Source organism: Electrona antarctica (assembly GCF_951216825.1).
Source record: "Electrona antarctica genome assembly, chromosome: 22".
Classification (NCBI taxonomy): domain Eukaryota; kingdom Metazoa; phylum Chordata; class Actinopteri; order Myctophiformes; family Myctophidae; genus Electrona; species Electrona antarctica.
In genome coordinates this window covers 21,806,088-21,831,527 of record NC_136805.1, presented here as the reverse complement: position 1 = coordinate 21,831,527, position 25,440 = coordinate 21,806,088, and the positions used below count along the sequence as shown (strand labels likewise).

The window sequence follows — 25,440 nt, the reverse complement described above, 5'->3', positions numbered from 1 at the left end:
AATAGTTCACAGTAGGTCCTGAGATGCTCCCAGTCCCAACGCATCAACAGCTCAAAGTAATACAATAGTTCACAGTAGGTCCTGAGATGCTCCCAGTCCCAACGCATCAACAGCTCAAAGTAATACAATAGTTCAAGGTTAAAACAGAATCTCAACTAAACCATTCATTGAAACTTAAGGAAGGGGCGGCGGTGGCTCAGGGGTAGAGTCTCCGGATGGTAACCGTAAGGTCGCCAGTTCGAACCCGGGCTCCCCCAGAGTTAGTGTCGAAGTGTCCTTGAGCAAGACTCTGAACCCCTAATTGCTCCTGATGTGCTGGTTGGTGCCTTGCATGGTTTCCGCTGCCATCAGTGTATGAATGGGTGTGTGAATGGGTGAATGTAATGCACAATCTATGTAAAGCGCCTTGGATAAAGGCGCTATATACATGCTCCATTTACCATTTTAAGGAAAACTATTCAATATAATTGGTCAAGTTCAAAGTGAGGGCTCACAACTGGACAATATATACATACAATACATGCTTGCCTGTTTGAAAGTGAGAAGGACTAATAACTACTATTAACATGACACAGAAATGGTGGCATCACCAGAACCAAATTGAACCAATTAAGTCAATGCGTGTGGTGCGGAAAACTTGAGGCGTATCAAATATTCCACCATTGTCCCGAGTGCTTTGTGAGGAGTGTGAAAGCCCATTCAGCGCTTCTGTACCGTGACACTCGACACCCGGCTGCAGACCTCTATCTGACATGGCCACAAACGTACGAATGCGGCATGCCTTTGTGAACGCAACCAGCCTGCTTGCATTTCAACATCAATCCAAAAGAAATATAATCTCAGTTTAAGGATATGATTACAGTAAAACCCATGTTCTGGTTCATTGACCTGGAGAGTGCAGTGGTGGTACTGTACCAGGGGTTGGTGTCGCTGCTGATTGTAAACACAGCACATTAGGTCAGACTATTGAAGTTGTTTGCCAACTGGAGAATACAGTATTATTCTTACAGACTTGCAGACAAAGAATATGAGGGGGGGGGTTCATCTAAAATTGGTTCCCCAACTGGGTTATGACTTGCAAAAACCGCAGTCATTTTTGTGGTCATTTGAGTGTCATACACGCCAAATATTTAAGGGCAAGCTGAATTTATGTGGGAGTCACTGAAAGGGCATTAATTGCGACTTTTACGGCTATTGCGTATAATCTCCCTCTGCAGTAGTTAAGAGTGCTGGAGCCCCTTTTCAGCATTTCACTGTGTGTGATTACCAATTCTCCACTGCAGGGGGGAAGAGGAGAGAGTGAAAGGCTTAACCACAAACGAGGAAGGAGGCAGCGGTGGTGGTGGTGGTGGTGGTGGTGGGGGTGTTACAAAAACTGAAAAGAATCTTTTAAGCTGGGTGTTTGTCGGTGTGGCCAAGCTTCCGTCAGACGGTGACATCCTCTGCCACAGCAACACGCTTGCTACATGGCACAGAACCAGGGAATGGGTACCAAGGGTGCGGGAAAGTGGGATGGGGAAAGTAAGCATAGAGCCACGTTCACAGAGCATGTGGCTTAATAGAGCGGGGGCTGTGTGATGATTCAGAGGGACTTGGCTATGAATAGCTGTATAAAAAGGTACGAATACTGTAGGAACCAGGGATGGCAGCGCAGTGCAGAATTGAGAATTTATAGAGTGGAGCTTGCAGATGAAATGCTGGATTACACCCCACTTTTTAAGGTGCTCAGGTTAAAGTACTGGACAGGAGAGGTACACACACTGCCTGTGTATACGCATACAATCAGCAGCGTATCCATTATTGTGTCGTATCCACTGCAAAATCCTGAGTGTTAATTTAACTCTGAGAGTGTAAAAATGGATTCGTAATGGTCTGTCATTTCGGTACACAGTGTAGTGTCTAATGTTGTCCAGTGACAGAGAGGGGTAGAGTTAGGCACAGTAAAAGAGAGGCTCGGAAAGGGACCAGTGGAAGAATGTGCACTGTCATTGCAGGGTGGATTACAGCACTTTGGGAAGTACCGCCCAGAAGAGACAGCAGGGGGCAGTGATGGCATCAGTCTCCCTCCCTCCCCCTCTCCACCCCCCCCCCCCTCTCTCCATTCTCCCCTGACTACCTTGAATTACTTGAAAATATGTATACACTACAGTATTAAAAAACAAAAAAAGGTTCTCAATCAGCCAAGCACACTGGTGTGCCTTTTGATTTTCACTTGGCCAATGGCGTGCCTTGGACAACAAGTTTTAAAACCACTGTGTTACAAAAGTGTCAAATACTTCAAAGAGCTTTTCCATTACAAAAAGGGAGATCAAGAGATTCAGGGTCATTATCGCTGCTTACCCATTGATGATTTCTTTGCATTCTGCCCGTATGAAGTGCTCTTTGTCGGGGGTCAGGATGCACAGCGAGGTCTTCTGGCCTGTCCTGGACTCTCCATTGATGACGTCAGAACATAGGTTCATGTTGATGGTGCCCTGGGGTAGCGTGCTGGGCTGCAGAACAGGAGAGAGATGGACCAAAGTGTTCATGTAGGGTGATTATCATTATTTCAGGTATTTCATTCTCTTCCTGTGTCAACAATCAGCGCTGGTTATTTGGGAGGAAAATGTTGTAATCCATTACCGCATTAATCCATTGAGACCTGACAACAGATTCTACAAATGTCTTCTATATCATGACAGTTTTCTGAAAACCCTATTTTTCTATGTCCGTGGCTTTCAAACTATTTCATGTCAAGGACCCCCAAAATTATGTAATTGGTCGCCGACCCCCATCTGAAAATATGTTGTTCCAGGGACCCCCCAGAAGCAAATATTTGATTTAAAAACGTTTCCTGTGAAAGAGTAAGAGTATATTCAAAGATTTGCCTAAATGGGTTAAGACCCGATTCTACAAATGTCAGTAGTTATCATACTTGCAAGATCTTTAAAAAAAAATAAAATAAAAAAATAGTAGATGTACAAGCTCGCAGCACAGTGTCGTGATGTGAGCTTGTATACTGTATCTGCTATTTCTGAATAGCCAATGCAAAAATCTAAAATGACACAGATGCCTTCCCGGTTTTGATGGGTTACGTTTAAAAGCAATAATGCAACAGTACTGTTGATCATTAATCAACTATTGTAAAGATCACCCTCTTTATCAATACCCGTTTACATTCATTTTGGGAGCTTTCTTATGGACTTCTTTCTTACTTCTTATAGATCACTCTGCTTTATTAGATGACTAAAGCCTGATTGATACTTAGTTGCATGCTGGGGCCGCGCACTAAAAATAACGGATCTACAAGCGTAGTAGATCGGCTATTTTCGATGCGTGACGCGCAATGTGCAACCAAGTATAAATCAGACATTAACATTACAAGCAATCAATAAGAAATGCAGGAAATCATATTGGCTGTGATCCTAGAATCATCATGCAAGAGAGAAGTGCCCGTACAGGAAGCGTGTGTTCATTTTAATCTTGTGTGATATCTCTCTGAGAGGTGAGAAGCCAACTATGCTACGACTACAAAGACAGCCATCAATCATCCATAAATAACCCAAACCGCTGGACTGACTGAATAATACTTGCCTGTGTACACTGAGTCAGGACTTTACATGCAAGTTTATGTAAATACACAATGGCTTTGTGCAATGTGGACACAGCTCATTTACAATCAATGGAGGCTTGTTGGCTCGACTCAGGAAAGATATGATCTATTTGTAGTGCATTTCATAGAATGGCTCAATGAATCTCTGCTGAACCAGTCATGATGTTCCACAGCAATATTCTAGTTCTCTTATTTGCACGTGCCAGTCGAATGCTTGCGTGACATTTTGACCACTTGTAAAGACACCATGTCCAAAGCAGAAAGATATTCTGTGCACGTTATCACCTGAAGAATCTGACTTCTGCTTAGTCTGACCTCTGAATGACTTAGTCCAGCAATGGGAGAAGCCCCTGATAAGCTCAAGTTCATTGAAGGATTTATATTTGCTCAATAGAGTAACACGAGTACGCGAGCTGCCCATGCGCTGGGCACGGGCAGCTGTTTGAACAACCTTTGCTTCCTACCTTCTCCGCGCTAAAAATATGGGTAGAATTACAGGCACCAAAATGCCACAGAGGTCTCGAGCCATCAGTAACAAGGACCCACGGATAATAAATTACACCCATCGGACAATCTGAATACAGTAAGAGGTGGAGTAGTAGGGGATGAAATTAAAAGGCATCAGGTTCAAGTTAGCGAGTGATGGAAGAAATCTGGCTGCCTAACATGTGAGGCTTAACCATAGCCTGTCAGTCACGGAACAATTTAAGCCTATGGATGGTCCTTGATGTGGAAAAAGAAGTCAATGGTTAACAGTTTGCGGTAATCCCACCCAAAGGGTGGTTGAGAGGCCACATTTACCCTGTTGCTGCCACTAAATGGAGGAACTTTCATAAGCTTAATTCGCCCTTCGTTTAACATGGCCCATGCACCAGCGAAGGATCACGCTGTCAAACAAAAGGTTTAGATCAAAGGGAATGGTATTGGTAGCAAATATTTTACGTTTACAGAGAAAAAGATTGGACCGTGATGAGCGAAGACTATAACAGACCAGATAAGAGACACAGGGCCCTATTAAGCAAGTGGAATCTAATTACATATAATTTTACAGTTTTTAAGACGTGGGGGCGGGTGCAATGTCATATTACAATTATGGGCCAGGTAAGAAGCGCTTTCGACACCCCGTGGTGTGAGCAAAACGGCCTTGAATTAGTCATGGGAGTGTTTAAGGGAGTTTTGAGGCTTACCCAATGAACATGTCCGTACTATTCTCTTTACGACACCAGCTGATGATGCGCCCTTTTCGGCAAGTGGTATTACATTTCTGCAGACTGGCACCATAGACATGACATGACTTTGTCACATTTGGGTTAATTATTCATATTGCACTGCATGCTGTCACCTTTATGCCTCCAAAGAACAGATCCACAAGCTGTCACAGCCATGATGTGCATAGCTTGTAGGCCTAGGCTATGTCTCTATTTTGTTAAGTAACTTGCAGTTTTCATTGGAAAGTCATTACAGCGGCGCAGCCATATGCTAAGGGAGGGAGATATACGCACATCGTCACTTAATTTGTTTCTGTTCTAAGCATGAAAAACAGCTGTAAAAATCTTTATTCTAGTTCATTTGATTCATAAATGAATAACTAAGACTTTGAAATGGCACCTACCTATACCTTTCAGATCGGAATGGAACTGCGAGTAGATACGCAGCATTGGCTGGCAAATTGGCAATCCATGCGTAATGTTCCCAGAATCGTCTAACCCCCGAACATACAAGTTCGTTTGATATTGTTTAATTCGATAAAAATAGAACCATGTACCATACAGCGAATGAAAGCAAGATTCCTAAGGAATATGGGGATTTTTACATTTTAAAAAACGGTTGAGAAATGAGAGAACCATGAGTGTTTATAATATCAAATATTATAAGAATAATATGAAAGACAAACGGGCTGTGAAGAGCTCAGCTCACCATCCCGACAAGGAGGAAATATAGCCTATAGTGCATGCACGTATATGCACTGACTGTTGCACACACGCTCTTTATTTGTTTCTATTGAAAAACACCAGTAAAATAACGTTTATTTTATTTTATTTAATTCGAGTCACGACGAAGGAATGAGTTGAAATGCCATACGTGCGCCATGCGTATTGCTGCGGCCCCAATGTTATGGTCTTCGCTCGTAGCATATTATTGAAGAAGAATTGAGTCGGGTGTGATACAGCGTATGAAAGCAAACCTCCCAATGAGTATGGAGATGTTTTAATTTCTAAAAAAGGTTGAGAAATGAGCGATATATGACCCTTTATAATCTCAACGAGAAAGCCAGAAAACTCGCTGTTGCCATGTGTCATAGAAACAAGTAAATAGGTCTATAAACATACTCCCAAAAGAATCGCATATAACAGGGGTCTACAACCTATTTTAAATGAAGTGCCATGTTTTTATTTTCTAGATAGTGAGTCTGCCATATCAAGATTCCTTTTAATGACACCACATTAAAATTTCCAGCATATTTTGATTGTCCACAAATATAAAGTTCTTCCTTCTTTTTACATATTTTCTTGCACATTGTTAGAATGATCATTATAAATATATATCCCCCTGCAGTCAGAGTTCATTGTTTTAATGAATGAATGTGATGCATTGTGAGCTGGTAGATCTGCTATTTTCAAAAGTAATCTTTGAAAAAAGTGACAATTGTGGAATATTTTTGAAAAATGTTATTGAAACATTTAAAAACACAAATCTGTCATGGGGGTCACTGGCTTAGTTGGGCAAATGCATTAATCTGGGGGTCCTTGACATGGGAATGTCGCTGTGTGAGGATCACTGGTTTAAACAACATTAGGAGAAAAGCCCAAATAAGCACTTTAGAAACAAGAAAAGCAACCACAACTACCAATATTTACAAGCATCTTTGCAGAAAAAGAAGCCGCTTATAATAAACAGACATGGCAACACTCCAGCAGCACTCCAGAGCCGCTCAAGTGTAAAATGAAACAGTGCTTTTTGCTTTTAAGACGTGGTCAGACCCAGGCGGAATCGGTATGCGCTGAGTGTTTTTAGGTCAAGGGGCTTAATAGCAAATTAGCGCAAAGCGAAAATAATTAACATATGGACACTCCCCCAATGCTAAATTATGCAGGAACGTGGTATTCCATATGAGTGAGCGCTCACCACGGCTTCCATAATACGAAAAGGCGCAGAGCGAGGGCGAAATCTGTATTACCGCATGGGTTTTTCGTCTTGCTTAATAGGGCTCTAAAGCTGCTATCTGGAACTTTTGTTGTGTATCTTAGAGTATGTTAATACAATATACCTCTATACTGGTCTACATCCAAATATAGACTGTGTGGTCAGGTATGACCACTATTGGTTGACAAGTAGTACTGACTGAAGCTCAAAGTGCAATATGTGCCCTGTCCAGCCCAAGTAGGTGTTCCATTTTATCAGTCGAAGAAAATGTGTCTCAAATGCAGGTAAGGAGACCCGGATTCTAATCCCAGATAGAGTACAAATCTTACTGACTGCAGCTTTAAACAGAGCCTGAGCAACCATGGAACCTTTTTCTACTGTGCTTTTCATGTCTCATGTCGCGGTAACATCAAAAACATGGCATATAATAAATTCCTCAGCCAGCTTAGTCGAGTATCAGGCAAGACAAGGACTCGGAGTGGTGTCATTCATGTGCCATTATAATTTGACGTCCATAATAATGCCTGTGGCCTTAAACCCCTTGCAGGGTGTGGCGGAGCACCTGACACGGAGGTGAGAGGTCAGGGCAACAGCTGGGTCTGGCAGACAGATGGGCAGACAAACAGACAGACAGCGGGACAGCTGAGGCCTGGTTCAGATTGAACAGGCCGGTGTCAGCTTGCCCTGAGAGCTGTGTCAGTCTCAGACACGGAGAGAGCTGTAGGGACAGGGGAAGGAAATGGAGAGGCTGTGAAGGGGGAAAGAGAAAGTGGTCATGGGGAGTAGAAATTTGACCAAAAAAACCTGCACATTGCTCTTGTAAAGCAACACACTTTTTAAAGGCACATCCTGCTGGATGAGAACCTTGGTGTGATTATTAACAAGAGCAGTGTGCAGAACTTGATTTTGTATTACTCCAAAGCACCTGCAGCTACTGTAGATTGTTGGTGAGGATATTTAAAACAAGAAATGATGACAGTCATATTTGTCAGGTGAAACAGGCGCTGTCTCCATTGTCCCCCTTTTTGACTGATACCTGTCCATTTAAACTCTAGACGGGCCTTCCCTAAAGTTATTAGTGCAACTGCGCCTGGCAGCTGCGCCCGGCAGCTGGCGAAAACTAGAGTTCTCAAGGCCTGAAAATTAAGGCCCGTCCCTACCTGGGCCCTCATCAAACCCTGTACACTCAAGACACTGCCCCCACCCCGTGGCTTACATTTCATGTTATATGTCGGGTTTCACCTGACAAAAAAGAAAAAGCCATTTTGCCTGCGACAGTGTAGCATGCTTGACCATGTGTTTACACTGCTCATCGCTCTGGGAACAGACATCCCAGATTTCATAATCTCTTTGAAGGTTATGTTAATTATCTCCACCAGGCTCGAACAGTTTAGGCCAATGTTTGTTTTCACTCCCGTCTGTCTTAGTGTGCTTGAGTGTTAGCCTGTCCACAGCTAGTGTGTGTATCGTTTCATTGCCTTGTCACGATCTCCAGGCCGCTTATTCATTGCTTCATCAGAGCCTATGTGGTACGCGCCTAAAACCACTCTGCTTTCGGTGGCCCCAGATATTTAGGACTTTGACAGTGGGACACTCTGCCATCTACAGTATGTAAACGAACCAATAAGACAACAGACAGACAGACAGACAGACAGACAGACAGACAGACAGACAGACAGACAGACAGACAGACAGACAGACAGACAGACAGACACAAATGTCCTTGGGCAGAGGGTCACGAGCAGCTCAACAACAAAATATTAGATTCTGGGAAGGGCTGTACAAGCAGCTTATGTCCATCGGAGCATGGGCTTCTGCAGACACACACAAATACATCAGACTGATAACACCTCAGGGGTAGAACACCTTTCATAATGCTGTCACAGTCCTGTGAAAGAGTGAAGAGTGGGTGCTTACAGTATATTCTGTAGAGACTGTATGGGTATACAGTAGCCTACAGTGTATGTGCACTGTGGTTCCGCATGCAGAAATCGCGCACACACTCCCGGGCTTGGTGCAACACCTCCCAGACCCCCAACACCACTACCAAAAACCCTATACACCTCTCTGTCACTTAGCCTAAGCCTGGCCTCCCTCTCTGGGACGTCCGTCACACACCACAATGCTGCCTTTGTGGAGCAGGACCAGTGCACACACAATGTGGGATTGTCAGCCGCCACTCCCCTTTTACCCTTCGACGAGGAAATGACCCAAGATTTTGGAGACACAAGAGAGACAAGAGGCACAAACAAGCAGCCTTTTGTGAGCAATTCATGGAAATTATGAAGCCAGTGTAAACAACTTCTTGTCTCTCAAGTCGCTCAGACAATAGTATGAACGCCAACTCAATGGGAGAACTTGAGAAGTAGAGTCTCAAGAAGATGAGTGACAGGGTAACGAATTAGAGGAGGACTTTGTGGCACTGGTCTGGTGTATAAAGTCTGCAGTGTGGATGCAGGTGTTCTGCGCCAGCAGCTGTGTTTTTTTGTTTTGTTTCACAGCACCTGTGATAGGATAATGGCAACCCTTCTAGCAATAAAGCAGTCATAATGAACTGAAGTGGTAAAGGGAATAAAACGAGCTGAGTGGCCAGGCAACGGAGGGTGCAGTGACACAACCCTACTACTACTTAATAATATACTTACAGGACAGTCATGTGATTTTTTTTTGTCCTGTTTATTTGCACTATAATAGAATAATGATGCAAAGTGAAAGTAAGAGTAATTTGTGCAGGTGATGAATAAAATGAATACATTAATTAATCAAAAGAGTCCTGATTTGAATGTGTTCATTAGCAATGGATTCTCCACTGATTAGGACATAGGTAATTAGAAAGCGCCCCACAAACAAACCTACAGTTGGGTGCCACCGATATTGTCCCTTATCATTTGACCCGTTTAGGCCTGACCTCAAAATTTTAAAAAATCCTTCTAAATCCTCCAGTTTTCTGAAATAAATATTTTCACGATTTTTCAAAAATAGCAGACCTACAAGCTCGTAGCGCGCCACTCGGTGAGCTTGTAGATCTGCTATTTTTCAATAGCTAAATTATAACAATGTTTAAAACACCAAAAGGGGTTCCCGCCCAAAATGGGTTAACTGTCCTTTTGCGCAGATCACGCAAACCTCAGCAAAAAGAAAAGGACAATATCGATGGCCTCCAACTGTACGTGCCCGCAGTAATTCACCCCTAACTGCTCCATGGCTTAGCAAAACATCCCATTCTGCCACTAATGACATGCAAGAAAAATATTTGCTTCCTTTGGCTGACCCTCAGATGAGATTTGACTTTGGTGGTTGCAAAGCAAATTCTACTCCTCTGCCTTTTTTTACACTGACGTGATGTTCTGGACACGAAAAACAGGCGTGTAGTGACTTAGTGTAGTGTAAATTAACTTGACAATCAAGAAGGACACAGGGGAATGTCATGGCCTTGTGTTACATTTTATAGTGCTATTGATTAGTACACCAACCAGCAGGTTCTACTGCTGATCAACTTCAGTTTGACCGAGGTGAATCATTTTCCATACTCATACTGATTTATTCTTTGTCTCTTCCAGACAGCAATATCAGTTGAAAAGAATTTGTAACTTATTTAACTGTCATGAATTAGGATTCTGCCACCTACTGCTCATTGTGCTGTTTAAAGGACCACTTCACCACTTTTCAACATCTCTTCATATAATTGGTCCTCACTAATGTTCATGATAAAACACCACCATTTTTTCCTACTCAGTCTGTGTCTCATAGGAGGGCTTTGGGCAGTTCGGACACCCGTCCACCAGTGACGTCATCATTAGGCAGATTTTTTTTGAAACAAGATTTGTTTTAAAATATATTTAGATTTTTATTATCGTGAGAACGATGGCTTCAACTTTTGCATTGCAACTTTTCAGGAAAAGAAAGCCTGCCGTTTCTATTAGCTTGGATTCACCATCGATGATGTCACTGGTGGACGGGTTTCTGAACTGCCCACATCCTTCCTATGAGACACAGACTGAGTAGGAAAAAATGGTTGTATTTTATCATGAACATTAGTTAGGACCAATTATAGGAAGAGAAGTTGAAAAGTGGTGAAGTGGTCCTTTAATGATGATTCATTATTCATAATAACAATTCATAACAAGCGCAATGTGTTTGCAATCAAAAAGCAGGTGTTAATAATTTATGAACAGCTGCTTTCTGACTGCAACATAATTTATGAACACCTGCATTCTGATTGCTAACACTTGCCATTTCATGACAAGCATCTGCTTGCTTACCGTACAATTTTGTGCAGTGACAAACGTCACACGGCATGAGCTCATGCTTTGTTATCCTATTATCTGGATGAGGGTGGTAAAATAATATTGTCTCTGTCGGGTGGAAACCTCATTATGTCCAAAACAGTTTTCAGCAGTCAAATACAGTTTCAGCAGTCAAATACAGTTTTCAGCAGTCAAATACAAAAGTAGCAAAAGTAGCAGATCTACAACCTAAAATCTTGTCTGCTATTTTGATGCTTTTGTGTCACACTGTAGTAGGATTGAGTGGGGCGTTAATTTAGGAAAAAAGTTAAAATATGGCAGCAACAGTATTATCTATGGTGCTTACTAACAACGTCAGACCTCTTGAGGAGGGCAGAGATCTGGTCTTTCTATGGTGCTTACTAACAACGTCAGACCTCTCTTGAGGAGGGCAGAGATCTGGTCCTTCTGATGAAATCCATGTGTAGCTTCCAATCCATCAAGTTCTGTTCAAAACTATTTGGAACTGATCACAAAGAAAGATGGAGAGCAAAAGGAGTATTGTTGACAACCTGGCGCTGGTCATCCTTCATTCGCAGAGCTGGTCATCCTGACTCATGAATATGGACCAGTATCAGGTCTGTTCTGGGGTCCAAGTTCCTCCGCATGCTATTGATAGTGCCAATGATTTAATGAACCTTTCCTTAGCGACTTATGACAACAGGGGTAAACACACGCTAGAGAGCTTGCACCTTCTTATCTCCATGATTGTTTGCCTAGATACGGTATGTCCCTAACCGCCCCCTCAGATACGGTATGTCCCTAACCGCCCCCTCAGTATGTCCCTAACCGCCCCCTCAGTATGTCCCTAACCGCCCCCTCAGGTCCTCCACTGCTGGCCTACTAGATACGGTATGTCCCTAACCGCCCCCTCAGGTCCTCCACTGCTGGCCTACGGTATGTCCCTAACCGCCCCCTCAGGTCCTCCACTGCTGGCCTACGGTATGTCCCTAACCGCCCCCTCAGGTCCTCCACTGCTGGCCTACTCCAACTCCCTAAAAAAGGTGGCTACTAAGAAATATGGTGAGGCAGCCTTCTGCTTCTATGGGCCAACGGCCTGGAGTAAACTGCCACTACAGCTCAGACAGGCACCCTCTATAGACATTTGTAAGACACAGCTTAAAACTAGAAATCTCTTCACTCTTGCTTTTAGTTGAGTTTTAAAATCTCTGTTCTTATTTTTGTACTGATTTGCCACTGTTTTATGCTCTTTGCTATTGTCCGATTGTTTTAACTGCCTGCCTGTTTTAATGTTCTTGTTTATGTTTTTATTATTTTTGTTCTGCTCTGTAAAGCACTTTGGGCTGCATTTATCTATGAAAGGTGCTATATAAATGAAGTTTATTATTATTATTACTAGAGAGAGCTGGCATCTAGCTATACAGGGAACGTCCCATGGTGCCAGAAGGTCATCCTCTGTCTTTTGCTCCAGAGGAGTATCAAATGCACATATATAATCCATATACACACGTGCAGACACAAATACACAGGATTCCACCATAAAAGATAGCCTACAACTCAACACACACATACAGTAAATAAACGCAATATTAGCAATGACCGACTGATAATCGCTACTATTGCGATCAACGCGGTCCTTACGTCATGTCTGCTATTGTAATGTGACTGGATACTGAAACACGAGCATATCATCATTACTCACCATGTTTCTCAATACCAACTCTAATCCCCTTATCTGTGTTTTTAGTACAGACAGGCACACGAAGCTACCAGGCCATATGGTTGATATCTGACATATCTGTCAGGGCAAGTACATCCTTCCAGGCATTACTCTCTCACACACAGAGGAATGTGTTCAGGATGTTCAGCCAAATGCTGCCGTCACTGTGTTAAGGGCCTCACTACCCGAAGACAGAGAGCACAGCACTAGTACTAAAATATAGATTAACTGCTATAGCGCTTGTTTATGTTATGATGACACTCCGTCCCACTTATTTTTATGATGATGCACTCAAGAATGTCTGCAGAAAAAGCCACGGTCAGTGTTTCCACTAGTTTGTATCAGGTATTTTAACTTAACCCATTTAGGCCTGACGTTGAAATTTAAAAAAAAATCTTCTAAATCATGACAATTTTCTGAAAGATTTGAGGCACATTCTTTTTCTTTTTTTTTAAGATATTTTTTTTGCGGCTTACGCCTTTTATTGGTTTTTGAAGGGACAGACAGTAGGCTGACAGGAAACGGGAGAGAGATGGGGGAAGACATGCAGTAAAGGCCGTGTCGGGCTCGGGAGTCGAACCCGGGAGTCGCACACTGCGACTGGATTACCAGTCGGGTGCCCAGACGGTTACGCCACCGCCTGGGCATTTGAGGCACATTTTAACGATTTAAAAAAAATAGCAGACCTACAAGCTCGTAGCGCGCCACTCGGTGGCGCGCTATGAGCTTGTAGATCTGCTATTTTCAATAGCTAAATTATAACATGTTTAAAACACCAAAAGGGGTTCCCGCCCAAAATGGGTTAAGACAGGCCTGTGGATGGCAGCTCAGAATCAGATGAGGTAGAAGAGAGCGGCGTTCTCATTTCACACCGACAAAACGCCACTCTCTTGACAGCGAGAGGCGCGGGGGCGGCTTTAATGTAACACGGCGAGGAGGCCTGCTGCTCAGGCACAAAGCCCAGGCTGCTGAGGAGGAGGAGGAAGACGAGGGTGAGTTGGAGGATGAAGCGTTCTCTCGAGCGGGTTAACAGTAGAATAGAATTCTATCCCAAGGCCGGTAGCTGTGCTGTTGCTTTTCCAAGTATCGGATGAGATTGTACTGCGCCTACAGGGGATTTCATCCACTGCGGTATTAAGATGTGTTGTCCATAGTGTAGGGTGTGTGTGTGTGTGTGTGTGTGTGTGTGTGTGTGTGTGTGTGTGTGTGTGTGTGTGTGTGTGTGTGTGTGTGTGTGTGTGTGTGTGTGTGTGTGTGTGTGTGTGTGTGTGTGTGTGTGTGTGTGTGTGTGTGTGTGTGTGTGTGTGTGCACACACAAAGAGCTTATAACATCTCACCTAGTCACCTCAAACGCAAGGAAGAGATGGTGTGTGTAGAGACGTGGGTGTGTGTGGGTGGGGTTAGGGTGCAGACAGGCAGGCTGCATTAACAGGTGCTTGGGTGGATGGCATGGTGTCATCGTTGGACAGACTACTGGTAACGTCTGAGTGGAGTGTGTTTGTTTGCCCAGACTTGTCACACCACGTCTACTTCACTTTCACTGCTTTCATATCTTTCCCTGCCGTCTGTAATGCTCTGGGTTCTTCTTCCATGTGCCCTCCACAACGCTTCATTTCTTCTCTTGATTGTTGGGGAAATCAAAATTGGCCATCATAAGCAAACAACCTTATTTGGTTGGAAGGATACTGATTTGGTCAGTATCAATTCATCAATATTTTTGACTAGAGTGAATTCCGTTTCTTCTCTGCCGCATTACCTTTGTTAAAAACATAATCTGTGTCGGTCTTATTCTTCTCCTCTACCCTGTTGATTCTTTGAGCCAATCCCATACCCTCAACTATCTAACTAAGTGTTTAAATGAAGAGAAGTTAGAGAAAATACATTAAATGTATACCAAAATGCCACTGAGCATGGGTGAGTGAAAAGAAAAGGACAGAGAACATAAAATAACAAAAGGAAAACAATGAATGAGTTTTGAGTTTATTGGATGCCTAGGACAAGGCTATTGACCCTGTTTCTATAGTGACGGCAAGGAACTGGTGATATAAAACCCTAGGATGGCAGAGCTTTACTCCGTAAAAAAAAGTAAAAGAAAGAAAAAGAACAAAAATGGAGTCCGTCAACAACGGCCACACAACGTCTTTCGTACTTGGTGTTTCAATCAACAGCGAGGTCCAGTCATTAATAAAAAATAATTGCAACCTATCAAAGTATAACTATGATCTCAACTGTATATCCTGCCCTGTGCACTGCACCACAATTTACAACACACATTTATCAACCTTAAAGTTCTTCAAGATGTGTCAACTCCTTCAGCAACCCACAACTACTTCATCACCTCCAGTTCAAAAACACAGCAGTTCCAAGTTTGCGAGCACACGCACGCACGCACACACGCACGCATGCACGCACGCACGCACGCACGCACGCACACAAGCAGGGCATGGATCACTGCAGTGTCCCATGTTGATCTCTGACGCAGCACTTTGGAAAGCGGGCCAAGGTGAATGGGAATTTTCTTTATTGTGACGTTGCTGCCACAGTACAAAGTGAGCACCTCTCCAAAATTGCTAAACAACAAGCAATCAATCAGGCATTTAAACAGTGTTGACTTGTGGTATATGTTCTCACGTGATTATTTCTGGTCCTTTCATGATACGCATGAACCAATTACGAGCCATAGCCAGGCTTCAAATTACTTTGATAAAGGCTGCAAATTCGCCAAGACCTTGCAACTGCAAGCAGACACAAGTTAGCCCACAAGGGCAAGGCAGAGAAGTGAATATGGGGGAGGGTTTCTCTTCCAGAATTGAGGTATCAAGCCGCATTCCCAACAGTTTTTTCCACTGGGCCCAGAGGCAGTATTCTATTCTACAGGTCTGTGTGCTACTGTAGCTAGCTGTACTGTTCCAAGTACTGTAATTCAAGACATAGTACCAGTCAATGTGACTGAGATACCAAGATGGGAAAGTTGTTGCTATTGTGTATTATTTAATGCATTGTCATAAGCAAACAACAAAACAATATTTATCTCATGCAGTAAGGTTTTATTTGACCGGGAGAACCTATTGACTGTAATGAATCCAAACATCTATTACTCTGGTTCATGTGCCTCAAGACTTCACCATCTTTTAGATGTACAATCGTCTCTGTCTCGATTCTTCTTCCAGGTTTCTGGAAAACCTGGCAGATGTCAAAAAAGGTGGCAGGGCATTTGCAATCCGGGCTCCCAAACTATGGAACGCCCTACCTATTAATTTAAGACTTGCAACATCTGTGTCATGTTTTAAATCCCTTCTAAAAACCCACCTTTACGTTAAGGCCTTTTCTTAATTTCTTTTTACATACCTTATTCTATTTTTGTGTGTATGCTTTCATGCTGTGCTCAATGTTATCGTGTTGTAGCTGTGACTACGTTGTTGTTGTTTATTTTTTACCCTGTTTTGTAAAGCACTTTGTGACTATGTCTTGAAATGTGCTATATAAATAAATTCATTATCATTATCATTATGGCTGAACACAGACATTTATTTTTGGAGAGGGACTCTCATACTTTCTCACAGTATGAGAAACATACAGTAGGGTGGTCGTTTTGTATTAGCCACCATCAGTGGCGTTACAAATTCCAAACAAAATTAACTTGAACACAATCAATGTTGTTGTTAGACCCCATAGACCAGGGTTGTTGTTAGACCCCATAGACCAGGGGTGTCCAAAGTGCGGGCCCTCGGTTGAATTTTATACGCAGCTTCATACCTGAATTGTATTATGATCGTCCCACCCAACAGTATGGGACATTTTTACATTCAAGTTTTTTAACCTGTGCATTTCCCAGAGTATAATTTGTGTTCCTTGTAAAAAACATTATCTGGCTTGCTGAAAAAAGGCTGAGTTACACTTTGTTCACAGCACACACCTCATACCCTGAAGAAGGCATATTGCTTGCCGAAACGTTTTTTACATCATGACTACGAGCTGTGCGACCTCCTTCCTTTACAAGTTGTCTCCCGTGGTCAGCACCTCCCCACTATTGGTGTGTCTCCCGTGGTCAGCACCTCCCCACTATTGGTGTGCGCTCCTACCTCGTTGTTTGTTCTCACAGCACACACCTGACAAAAGACCATTGATATTAAATATTGATGATTGTTAAATAGAATTGTCTAAATGCGATACATATGTTTGTGACTACATGTTAGGAGATGTATCTCACACACACACACACACACACACACACACACACACACACACACACACACACACACACACACACACACACAGTGAGGACTTTTTCTGTTGCTTTCTGTTTCTGCAGAGAAAAAACAAAAAGCACAGAGAGTGGGTACGGGAGCTCTAACCAGATTAGGTGCTAGAGCTGGAGGTGGGCCAATCAAGGCTGCTGGCAGTGAGAAGTTTGGACCTAAGGAGTCCTGAGGAAGCTGGAGTGGGTTATTAAAGAGCAAGTAGCTCACCCAACAACAATGAAATGCTGGCCAATGTACTTACACTGCAGGTTGTGAGGCTTTTACAAGCACACACTATGGTACTGTAGATGTAATCAGGCCCAGGCATATCTGGAAAAAAATAACTTAATGCTAGCTTAATTTCTACTAACAACACAGTACATGCACAGCACAGTAGATGAACAGCTGGTTCCAATGGTATTGAGTGCCTGTCTGTGTTCTACACCAGGGGTTCTCAACCCGTGGGTCGCGACCCCTCGGGGGGTCGCCAAATTATTTTAGGGGGTCCCCAAATTATTTAAAAAAAAATATATATATATATATATATTTTCATGATTTTTCAAAAATAGCAGACCTACAAGCTCGTAGCGCGCCACTCGGTGGCGCGCTATGAGCTTGTAGATCTGCTATTTTTCAATAGCTAAATTATAACAATGCTTAAAACACCAAAAGGGGTTCCCGCCCAAAATGGTTTAAGGTTATTGTAGCAGTCAATTTATATTGGGGGTCGGGAGGGGGCGGGGCGGGGGTCCCGATACATTGCCAAAGCATTTCCGGGGGTCCCCGGCCAAAAACGTTGAGAACCCCTGCACATATAAACTGTACTCGGTTCTCAGTTTCGGCCTTCTGTGATATAGGCAGTATTTCCATTTAACATGGAAGACAAGGAATCGTCTCCAGATCCAGCTCTTTATTTCCATGTTATCCTAATAATATCTCAGCTGCACAAGGCCAGGCCTTGACAGGTGGCTGGATAGGCAGATCGTTAAGGCGAGGTGATGGGGTTGAAAGGTCAACAAATGGGCTACATCTGCACCTGTCGCACCTCTGAAAGACCGTCGGCTGCAGCTGTAGTGGGTGCGGACCATCACACGAACGTATAAACTATAAACTGGGCCAAGTTACAGACGGATTTCAGCCAGGCAAGATATCTTACTGTAATAAATGGCTAACAAGCTGATCTTCACAGCCCCATATCCTACAGGCAACACATACAGTTACAGTCATGAGAGCCAGAATCCTACGATACTTGTTAAGGTGGCGCTTGAAATAAATATCTCTACAAAAGAGACTCTTGGCATAGAGTGTTAAAAGAAGCTAAACTAGCTCGTCACAGGCTCAGCAGGGCACTGGCAGCCTTGGGTGTGACTACAGAGCCACACACAGATGCTGCTTTATGAAACTGTTGTCTGTCTCTCACTCAAGCTACTACAGGACATCTGAAAGGAAAGAAATGCCTTTAAATGCCCCTCACCCTAGTCACACACACACACACAAAACACTTCCCATGTGCTGTGCAGCCAACCCCTCTCTCAGTGTTTCATTTTATTAGCGCTTGTTTCAGAGTTGGCTAAACCCTTCACCCTGAGGCTGCAAATTAACTCTTTTGTCGGTGTCCTGGTCCAGTGTTTGGACCAAACTGAGCGAGTCAGTCAGGCCATGTCTTGCTTTATAGGCAAGGTGTGTGTGTGTGTGTGTGTGTGTGTGTGTGTGTGTGCGCGTGTGCGTGTGCGTGTGTGTGCGTGTGTGCGCGCGCCTGCCCTCGCCAACACAAATGATTTATTGGCGAGAGCAACAGAGAGAGAGAGACGGAAATAAAGAGACAAGAGAAAGAGGTAGAGTGAAAGATGGAAGACGGAGATACAAGAACGACAGAGCAGGGAAGAATGGGGGTTGATAGAGGAAGAGGATGGAAAAGGCAGTCAGAGTGAGTGATGGGGAAATAAAAGTGAGGACCAAACCAGAAAGAGTGGACTACATTTAGCCAAAGCTATAGAGACAACTTTTCTCTGCAAGATGAATAGATTGAAATCATTCAAAAGAATGAGAAAATGACGGCAGAAAAACAAAGAAGAAAAACAAAATGAAATAAAAAAAATCACACCTGTGTGAACGGAGTGGTGCAACCACTAAAAAGAAAAGCTACATATCGAAAAAGGCCATGAGCTCACTGCCACCAGAGATCTGAATCTCCAGCGAATGGGGCAGTGGCAGCTCGTGAGAAACTATTCTCCTTATCCTGTGAGTGAAATGGTGGCCCGTTTACTGGAGGTGCTGAGAGACCAAGTGTCCCGTGCTGAGTGATTCTGTCCAGTAATACACAGAGCAGCGAGCACCAAGACCATACTGGAGCAGTGTTGTGTGGGACTATGAAGGGGAGGAACCATTTCCATTTGTGTCCCACCTACGTCAATAGGAACTCTCTTGTCAACATTGAATAAATTATGTTTTCATTTTTACATTTTTGTATTTTAGCAAACTCCTGGGCCCACCCTTGGCATGGGTGACTGAACAGGATGGAGTTTCTTTGCACTAGGACATGTTACTGAACTATCAGAAAGACATCTTTGGTCCATAGCAAATGCTACTGTTAAAGGAGAAAGCGGAAAACGTTTGGGGGAATATTTTTTTTCTGCCCTTCTAATCAACTGAGAGAACTTGGAACTGTCTGCGAATTAGTACACTGGAGAACAATGGTGTTTTGGGGACAGTAATTTGGATGCCAATATTTTTAGACTTATTAAGCCTTTTGGCCACAGGTTCGACATTCCATGGATGGATGGTATGGAGAGGGGTGAAAAGGACAAGCCGAGTTAAGACGAGAGGTTCAACACTGAACGCTCTGATGTTTTACCAATTGTAAGAGGATAAAAGACCTTGGCCTGGGCCGTGGCTCAGCAGTCCAGGCACCTTGGCCGGTAGTCCGAGTCTGGCAGTGTGCCGCGGGTTCGACTCCCGATCCCGATGGCCTTTACTGCATGTCACTCCCCCATCTCTCTCCCCCATTTCCTGTCAGCCTACAGTCTGTCCCTCTATAAAAAGAATTTAAAAAAAAAAGGCGAAAGCCGGGAAAAAAACCCCTCCAACCTTTCTAGTTTGACAGATCCACCAGCGATCTGTCAAATACAGACTAAAACAGGCCTAGACAGTCCTGTAACTGTTACGGATAGGGTTGTGCTGATCCGATCACGTTGTGATCGGAAATCGGGGCCGATCACGTCATTTTCAAATGATCGGAATCGGATTTGGAGCAAAAAATAAATAAATCAGGACATCCCTAATATCAATATTATATCCATATCATGATATTAAACTGGATATTGTATGTGATTTTGGATATTATACTATGATATGGCATAAGTGTTCTATAAAAATATAAATATTGGATCGGGAAAGATCAGTATCGGCAGATACAAAAATTTGCTCTTGATTTTGAGTCAAAATCAAATGATCGGAATCGGATCGTGAGCAAAAAACTTGATCGGGACATCCCTACAATTGTCATTTAGCAAACAGACCAGTAGCTAATCACACGAGGTGTAAAGTGTAGAGCTCATACTTGGCACAGGGCTGGGCAGTGGGCAGGGTTTGCTTTGACTGAAGTGATGAAAGTATCCAAACAGTGAACGAGTGGGGGAGATAAGATCTTTATCTTGGCCATATCCGGGATGACTGTGTTGACTGAAGCCAGGGCAGAAACTAGAAAGTATAGATCAAATCAGATTCGAAATAGACACAGGAAGTGGTCATGGAGATAAACTGTACCACCCAGCCCATTTTCCACAAAAGAATATGCATTTTGACTTGACTCAACTAAGATTAAACTTGTGCCTATTCATAAAGAAACATGTAGTCTCCATTGGAGAAGTGGACAGTCTGGCAGTAATGTCCAAGTAATGCAAGAGACAAATTGGATTTGATTTGTAGGTCCACAATAAGAATGCAGAATAGCAATCTGCCATTTTACTTGTGTGATTTATCACAGATTTTATTCAGTACATAGTTTCTCTGACACAGAAAACCACAAATGGCAGGATATGACATTTCTTTCACCGCTAATGTGCAAATAAAAGATTTCAACATAATGAACCCAATGCCTTCATGTAGGCATGTTTCCATATTTCACAAGCGAACACTATATCATATGCATACTCATGTAGGTGTGTTATGTGCTGTCCTGCTTGCACAATCCATACCGTGCTCATGCTCATGGTGTGTCTTACTCACATCTACAGTATGGCAGTGCTTCTCAAACCTTTTCAGGCCGTGACATCCCAAAATGATCATATTTGAACTAGGGACCCCCCACTCAGACAAGCACTTGGGTACATTTTGTTTCACTCTGTTCCTCAGATAAATATTGGGAAAATAGCAGATCTATAAGGATCATCTATTTTCACACTTTTTGCATCTTTCAACAATTTGGCCCATGTTGTGTGGTGCAACCACTCCAAGGAACAGCAATGTCCATATGTCCTAATGTCCTACCCTATGTCCCTATGTTTAGAGTACCAATAGGGGGTGTGCTGTTGCACCACTCGCTTCAGACTGGTCTGATTTTTTATAGTATGTAGTTTGTTGATGACTTTTGATGCAGTAATTGTCTTTTTTCTTTCTTTTGAGGTATTAAAAAGGTCTTAAATTCACTATCATCTGTTACACCCCCCCCCCCCCCCCCCTCTTATATTCACGTGGGGTCCCGACCCTCAGGGGAGAACCACTGACCACGCGTCCAGGTGGATAATAAGGTGTAAAAAAAACGTGGAGACTGGGGTTCCATTTATCTGCGGTTCCTTTGGCTTGGTTGGGTGCTCAAACCAAAATAATATTGGTGTGGTGTGTGATATATGAGTAAGTGGGAAGGCAACAGGGCAGGGCCATCTTTGTTACTGCATTACTGTAGCAACGCCGACCTACAGGTTGCTCGTGTCCTCTGTTCAGCAAGGAGTGGAACCAGGATCAATAGCATTTTCCACCGCACCATGCTATGCCCTCCCAGTGAAAACTCCTCGCTGATATAAGTAATAATATAATTTTCACAATTACTTTTTTCCCCAAAAGTAATTGTGGGCTCGCTCCAGCAAGCACACACTAGTTCTGGAGTTTATATTTATTTATTATTTCTTTAGTCTTCTTCTAAATTCCGCCACTTTTTTCGGCATCTAACTACTTCCACATACATTAGAAATCTAGTTCAAACTACAACATGTTCAGTATTATGTAGTTATTTATGCTCTTTCTACTACAGTATGTTGCTCCACCTATCCGACCAATATATCTCTGAATTAAGGTGCCGGGGCTTTGTCAGAGTACCCATTGTACCCGTAACTGCTTTTCGAGTTTGTTTCAATATTCTCAAGCCTTCGTGGAACTGCAGATCCAGACATAATGCTTGTAGTGTGATACAGTGTATAGTTGTCTCCACCAGGCCGAAGGCATGGGGAGAGAGTATGTTTTGCACTCCGTCCGTGTGTGTGTCCGTCCTTCCTTCCGTCCTTCCGTCCTTCCGTCCGTCTGTGAACAGCTAATCTCCGGCACCGTTAACCCGGTCGATGCCAAACTTTGCACACACACTCCCTGGATGCCAACGATGAACCTCTGCCCCACATTTTCCAGAACGGCCTGTTATAGCGCCACCATGAGGCAGCTTTTCATTTTTACCTAAAACTGCACCGATCTGCGTGAAACGTTGCATGCACACTCCCTAGAGGCCAAGGACAAACCTTTTACCTGCATTTTCCGCATCTGCCATTTATAGCGCCACCAGGAGGCCGACTTTTGTAAAACACATTTTTTGATATTACTCCTCCAGATTCTGTCCAAAAATCTCACAAATAGTTACACAGTATCTCTATGGTCATGTGCTCAAGTCGGATCTGTCTGATATTTCATATTCCATCCTAATTGCCTATAATTGGCTTTCACAGTTTGCAAGATTGCCCCGTTTTGAACAATAGCCTCAAATCATGAACGCAGCATGCAATTTACGTGAAATCTTTCACACATTTTCTTACTAGGCTGAGGAATATATCGCACCCTTTTCACATTGGCCTGTTATAGCGCCACCAACAGGTTGATTTTTGCAAAACACATTTTTGGAACAAAATGCCTCAAATCGGTACACATGATCTCTGTAGTCATGTGATCAAGACGAGTCTGTTGGATTTCTCAGATTGTACACTGATTGGCTAAGATTGCCTTCCAAAGTTTTCAGGAGTGGCCCGTTTTGTACAAAATGCTGCACATGTCCTGCTCATCCAGAATTCTATCCTCAGAGATGCTATGAGTGATCTGGCTCTGCATTTCCTCAACAAAATGAAGGAAAAAAAATCCTCCTAAACATTTTGCCAAACATCACACACACTCCTATCCTCCTGGTGGAGACCTGTGCCCGGAAGGGCACTTTTTCTAGTTGTATACTGCGTTGCAGCGTTGGGCTTTCAAGCCTTCAGGCAAGGGATAACACAGTCAGTTGGACTTCAGTCCCCCCTCCCCAAGGAATTAGAAGTCCTTGGCAGCTTTCATAGGGTATGCCCTTGGTTTCATACGAGTATGCCCAACAGCCAGGAACCTTGGTGTTGTCCTGGACAGTCAGCTCTCATTCAAAACACACATCACAGCTGTCACTCGATCCTGTAGGTTTACACGCTATAACATACGACGAATTAGACCGTTCCTCACCCAGGAGTCAGCCCAGCTCCTAATCCAGACAACAGTCTTGTCAAAACTTGACTATTGTAACTCCCTCCTTACTGGCCTACCGGCATGTGCACTCTCCAACTGATCCAAAATGCCGCAGCTCGCTTGGTCTTCAACCAGCCAAAATTCTCACACGTCTCCCCCCTTCTCCGCTCCCTCCATTGGCTCCCGGTCGCTGCCCGCACAGAATACAAAACTCTAATGCTGGAATTCAAAGCAACCAAGGTATGGCTCCCCCATATCTTGCAAGTATGATCGAACCCTCCCGCGCACTCAGATCAGCCAACACAGGGAAGCTGGAAGTACCTTCACTAAAAACGCTGGGACACCGCTCCACACGTCCCAAACTCTTCTCCCTTCTGGCTCCAAAACTATGGAATGCACTTCCCATTACAATCAGAACTGCAGCCTCACTCCCAATCTTCCGCCGTAGTCTGAAAACCTACCTTTTCAGACTCCCATCATGGCCCGTAGCACTTGCCCTAGCCCCTTAGATAGCACTTTATACAGACTTATAGTATGTTACGTAGACAGCACTAGAATTGCATTTTATGTAGTCATAGCACTTTATAGTATATATGTATAGTATAGTATATGTATAGTTTATATGTATAGTTTCATTATATAGATATATTCCACTGTTACGTTCTTAGTTTACGCATGTTTCATGATAACTACGTTTTATGTATGTGATGTATTGCCATGCTTTTGTTCTTGCTTAATGTAAATCGCTCTGGATTAAGAGCGTCTGCTAAATGCCTATTGTAAATTGTTGGTTGAATACCGTGTCACGCACAATAAATGGCTGATCTACAAGCTCTACAATTACTTGTCTAGAGTCTGGACTAGGCAACGTTTTTTTGCTTGTTTTTTTTGTTTTACCTGCACAGTGCAATAAGATGGTATACTGTATGAGAACAGTAGTAGACTTTCAAACTAATGGAAAAGGGAATGTGAAAAGGTGCAATGTATAACCACAACCTGGGAGAGTGATTTTTTCTTGCTACAGCTAGGTGTAGGTTAGAGAGGTGGTTACAGTGTAGTAGTAGTAGTAGTTCCTGACTATTAGAGGCTGAGTGAATGGCCATTCCCAGGGTTTTTGCGGCTTTGTGCGACGGGAACAGTGACCCCACTGTAATCCTCGGCTGTTTACATTCCAGCAGATCAGTTCCTACTGGAACCCGGGGGGTTGGGTGGGGGGGCAGGGGTTAAAAATTACTCTCACGCACCCTATCTAGCCCCAAAACCAAACAAGCCTCTCCCGCGGCCGCAATCCTTGCTCTGTATATGGCCACAGTGAACTGCTTGGGGCGGCTTACTCCGTCTATCAATACCAGGGGAGTCGTCATTCAACATCCAGTCCTCCTTTTTGCCTCTCCATCCCTTTTCTCAATCTTCCAAGTCCTTTTCCGTCTACAGCTATCCACATCGGACCACCAGTCAACAACTTCTGTTACTTCAAGAAGCTTTTTTTGTCACAATAACACTTTGCAAAAACAAAAGAAACCAATCCATCAGCCTTGACTAAAGTAGTTTTAAAGCAGAAATAACATGCATTCACTTATACTTTGAAAAATAAACAAAAGATGTTTGATAAGATATGGGGACGGTTTATCCAATATATTACGGTTAATGATTTATCTTATTTAATGGTGGAAACTGAAAATGTCTAATTGTATTCTCTGCAGCTGTTTGGTCTTATGGCCATAAGTGCCCTTATTTTAATATACTGTATTTATATGTATGTACTGTATGTTTGTTTTGTTTTTTGTTTTGTTTTGTATTGTAATTGTATTG

The 25,440-nt window shown here is 43.2% G+C and overlaps 1 protein-coding gene across 2 annotated transcripts in view; it reads right to left on the bottom strand.

The window, feature by feature from the left end:
- Nucleotides 1-25,440, bottom strand: part of LOC306915971 (myosin phosphatase Rho interacting protein) — a 79,942-nt gene that overhangs the window by 34,741 nt on the left and 19,761 nt on the right. For both annotated transcript variants that reach the window (XM_079493672.1, XM_079493673.1), the window contains exon 4: nt 2,341-2,492. In XM_079493672.1, the coding sequence (XP_079349798.1) occupies nt 2,341-2,492 (152 nt within the window). The remainder of the gene's footprint in view (nt 1-2,340; nt 2,493-25,440) is intronic.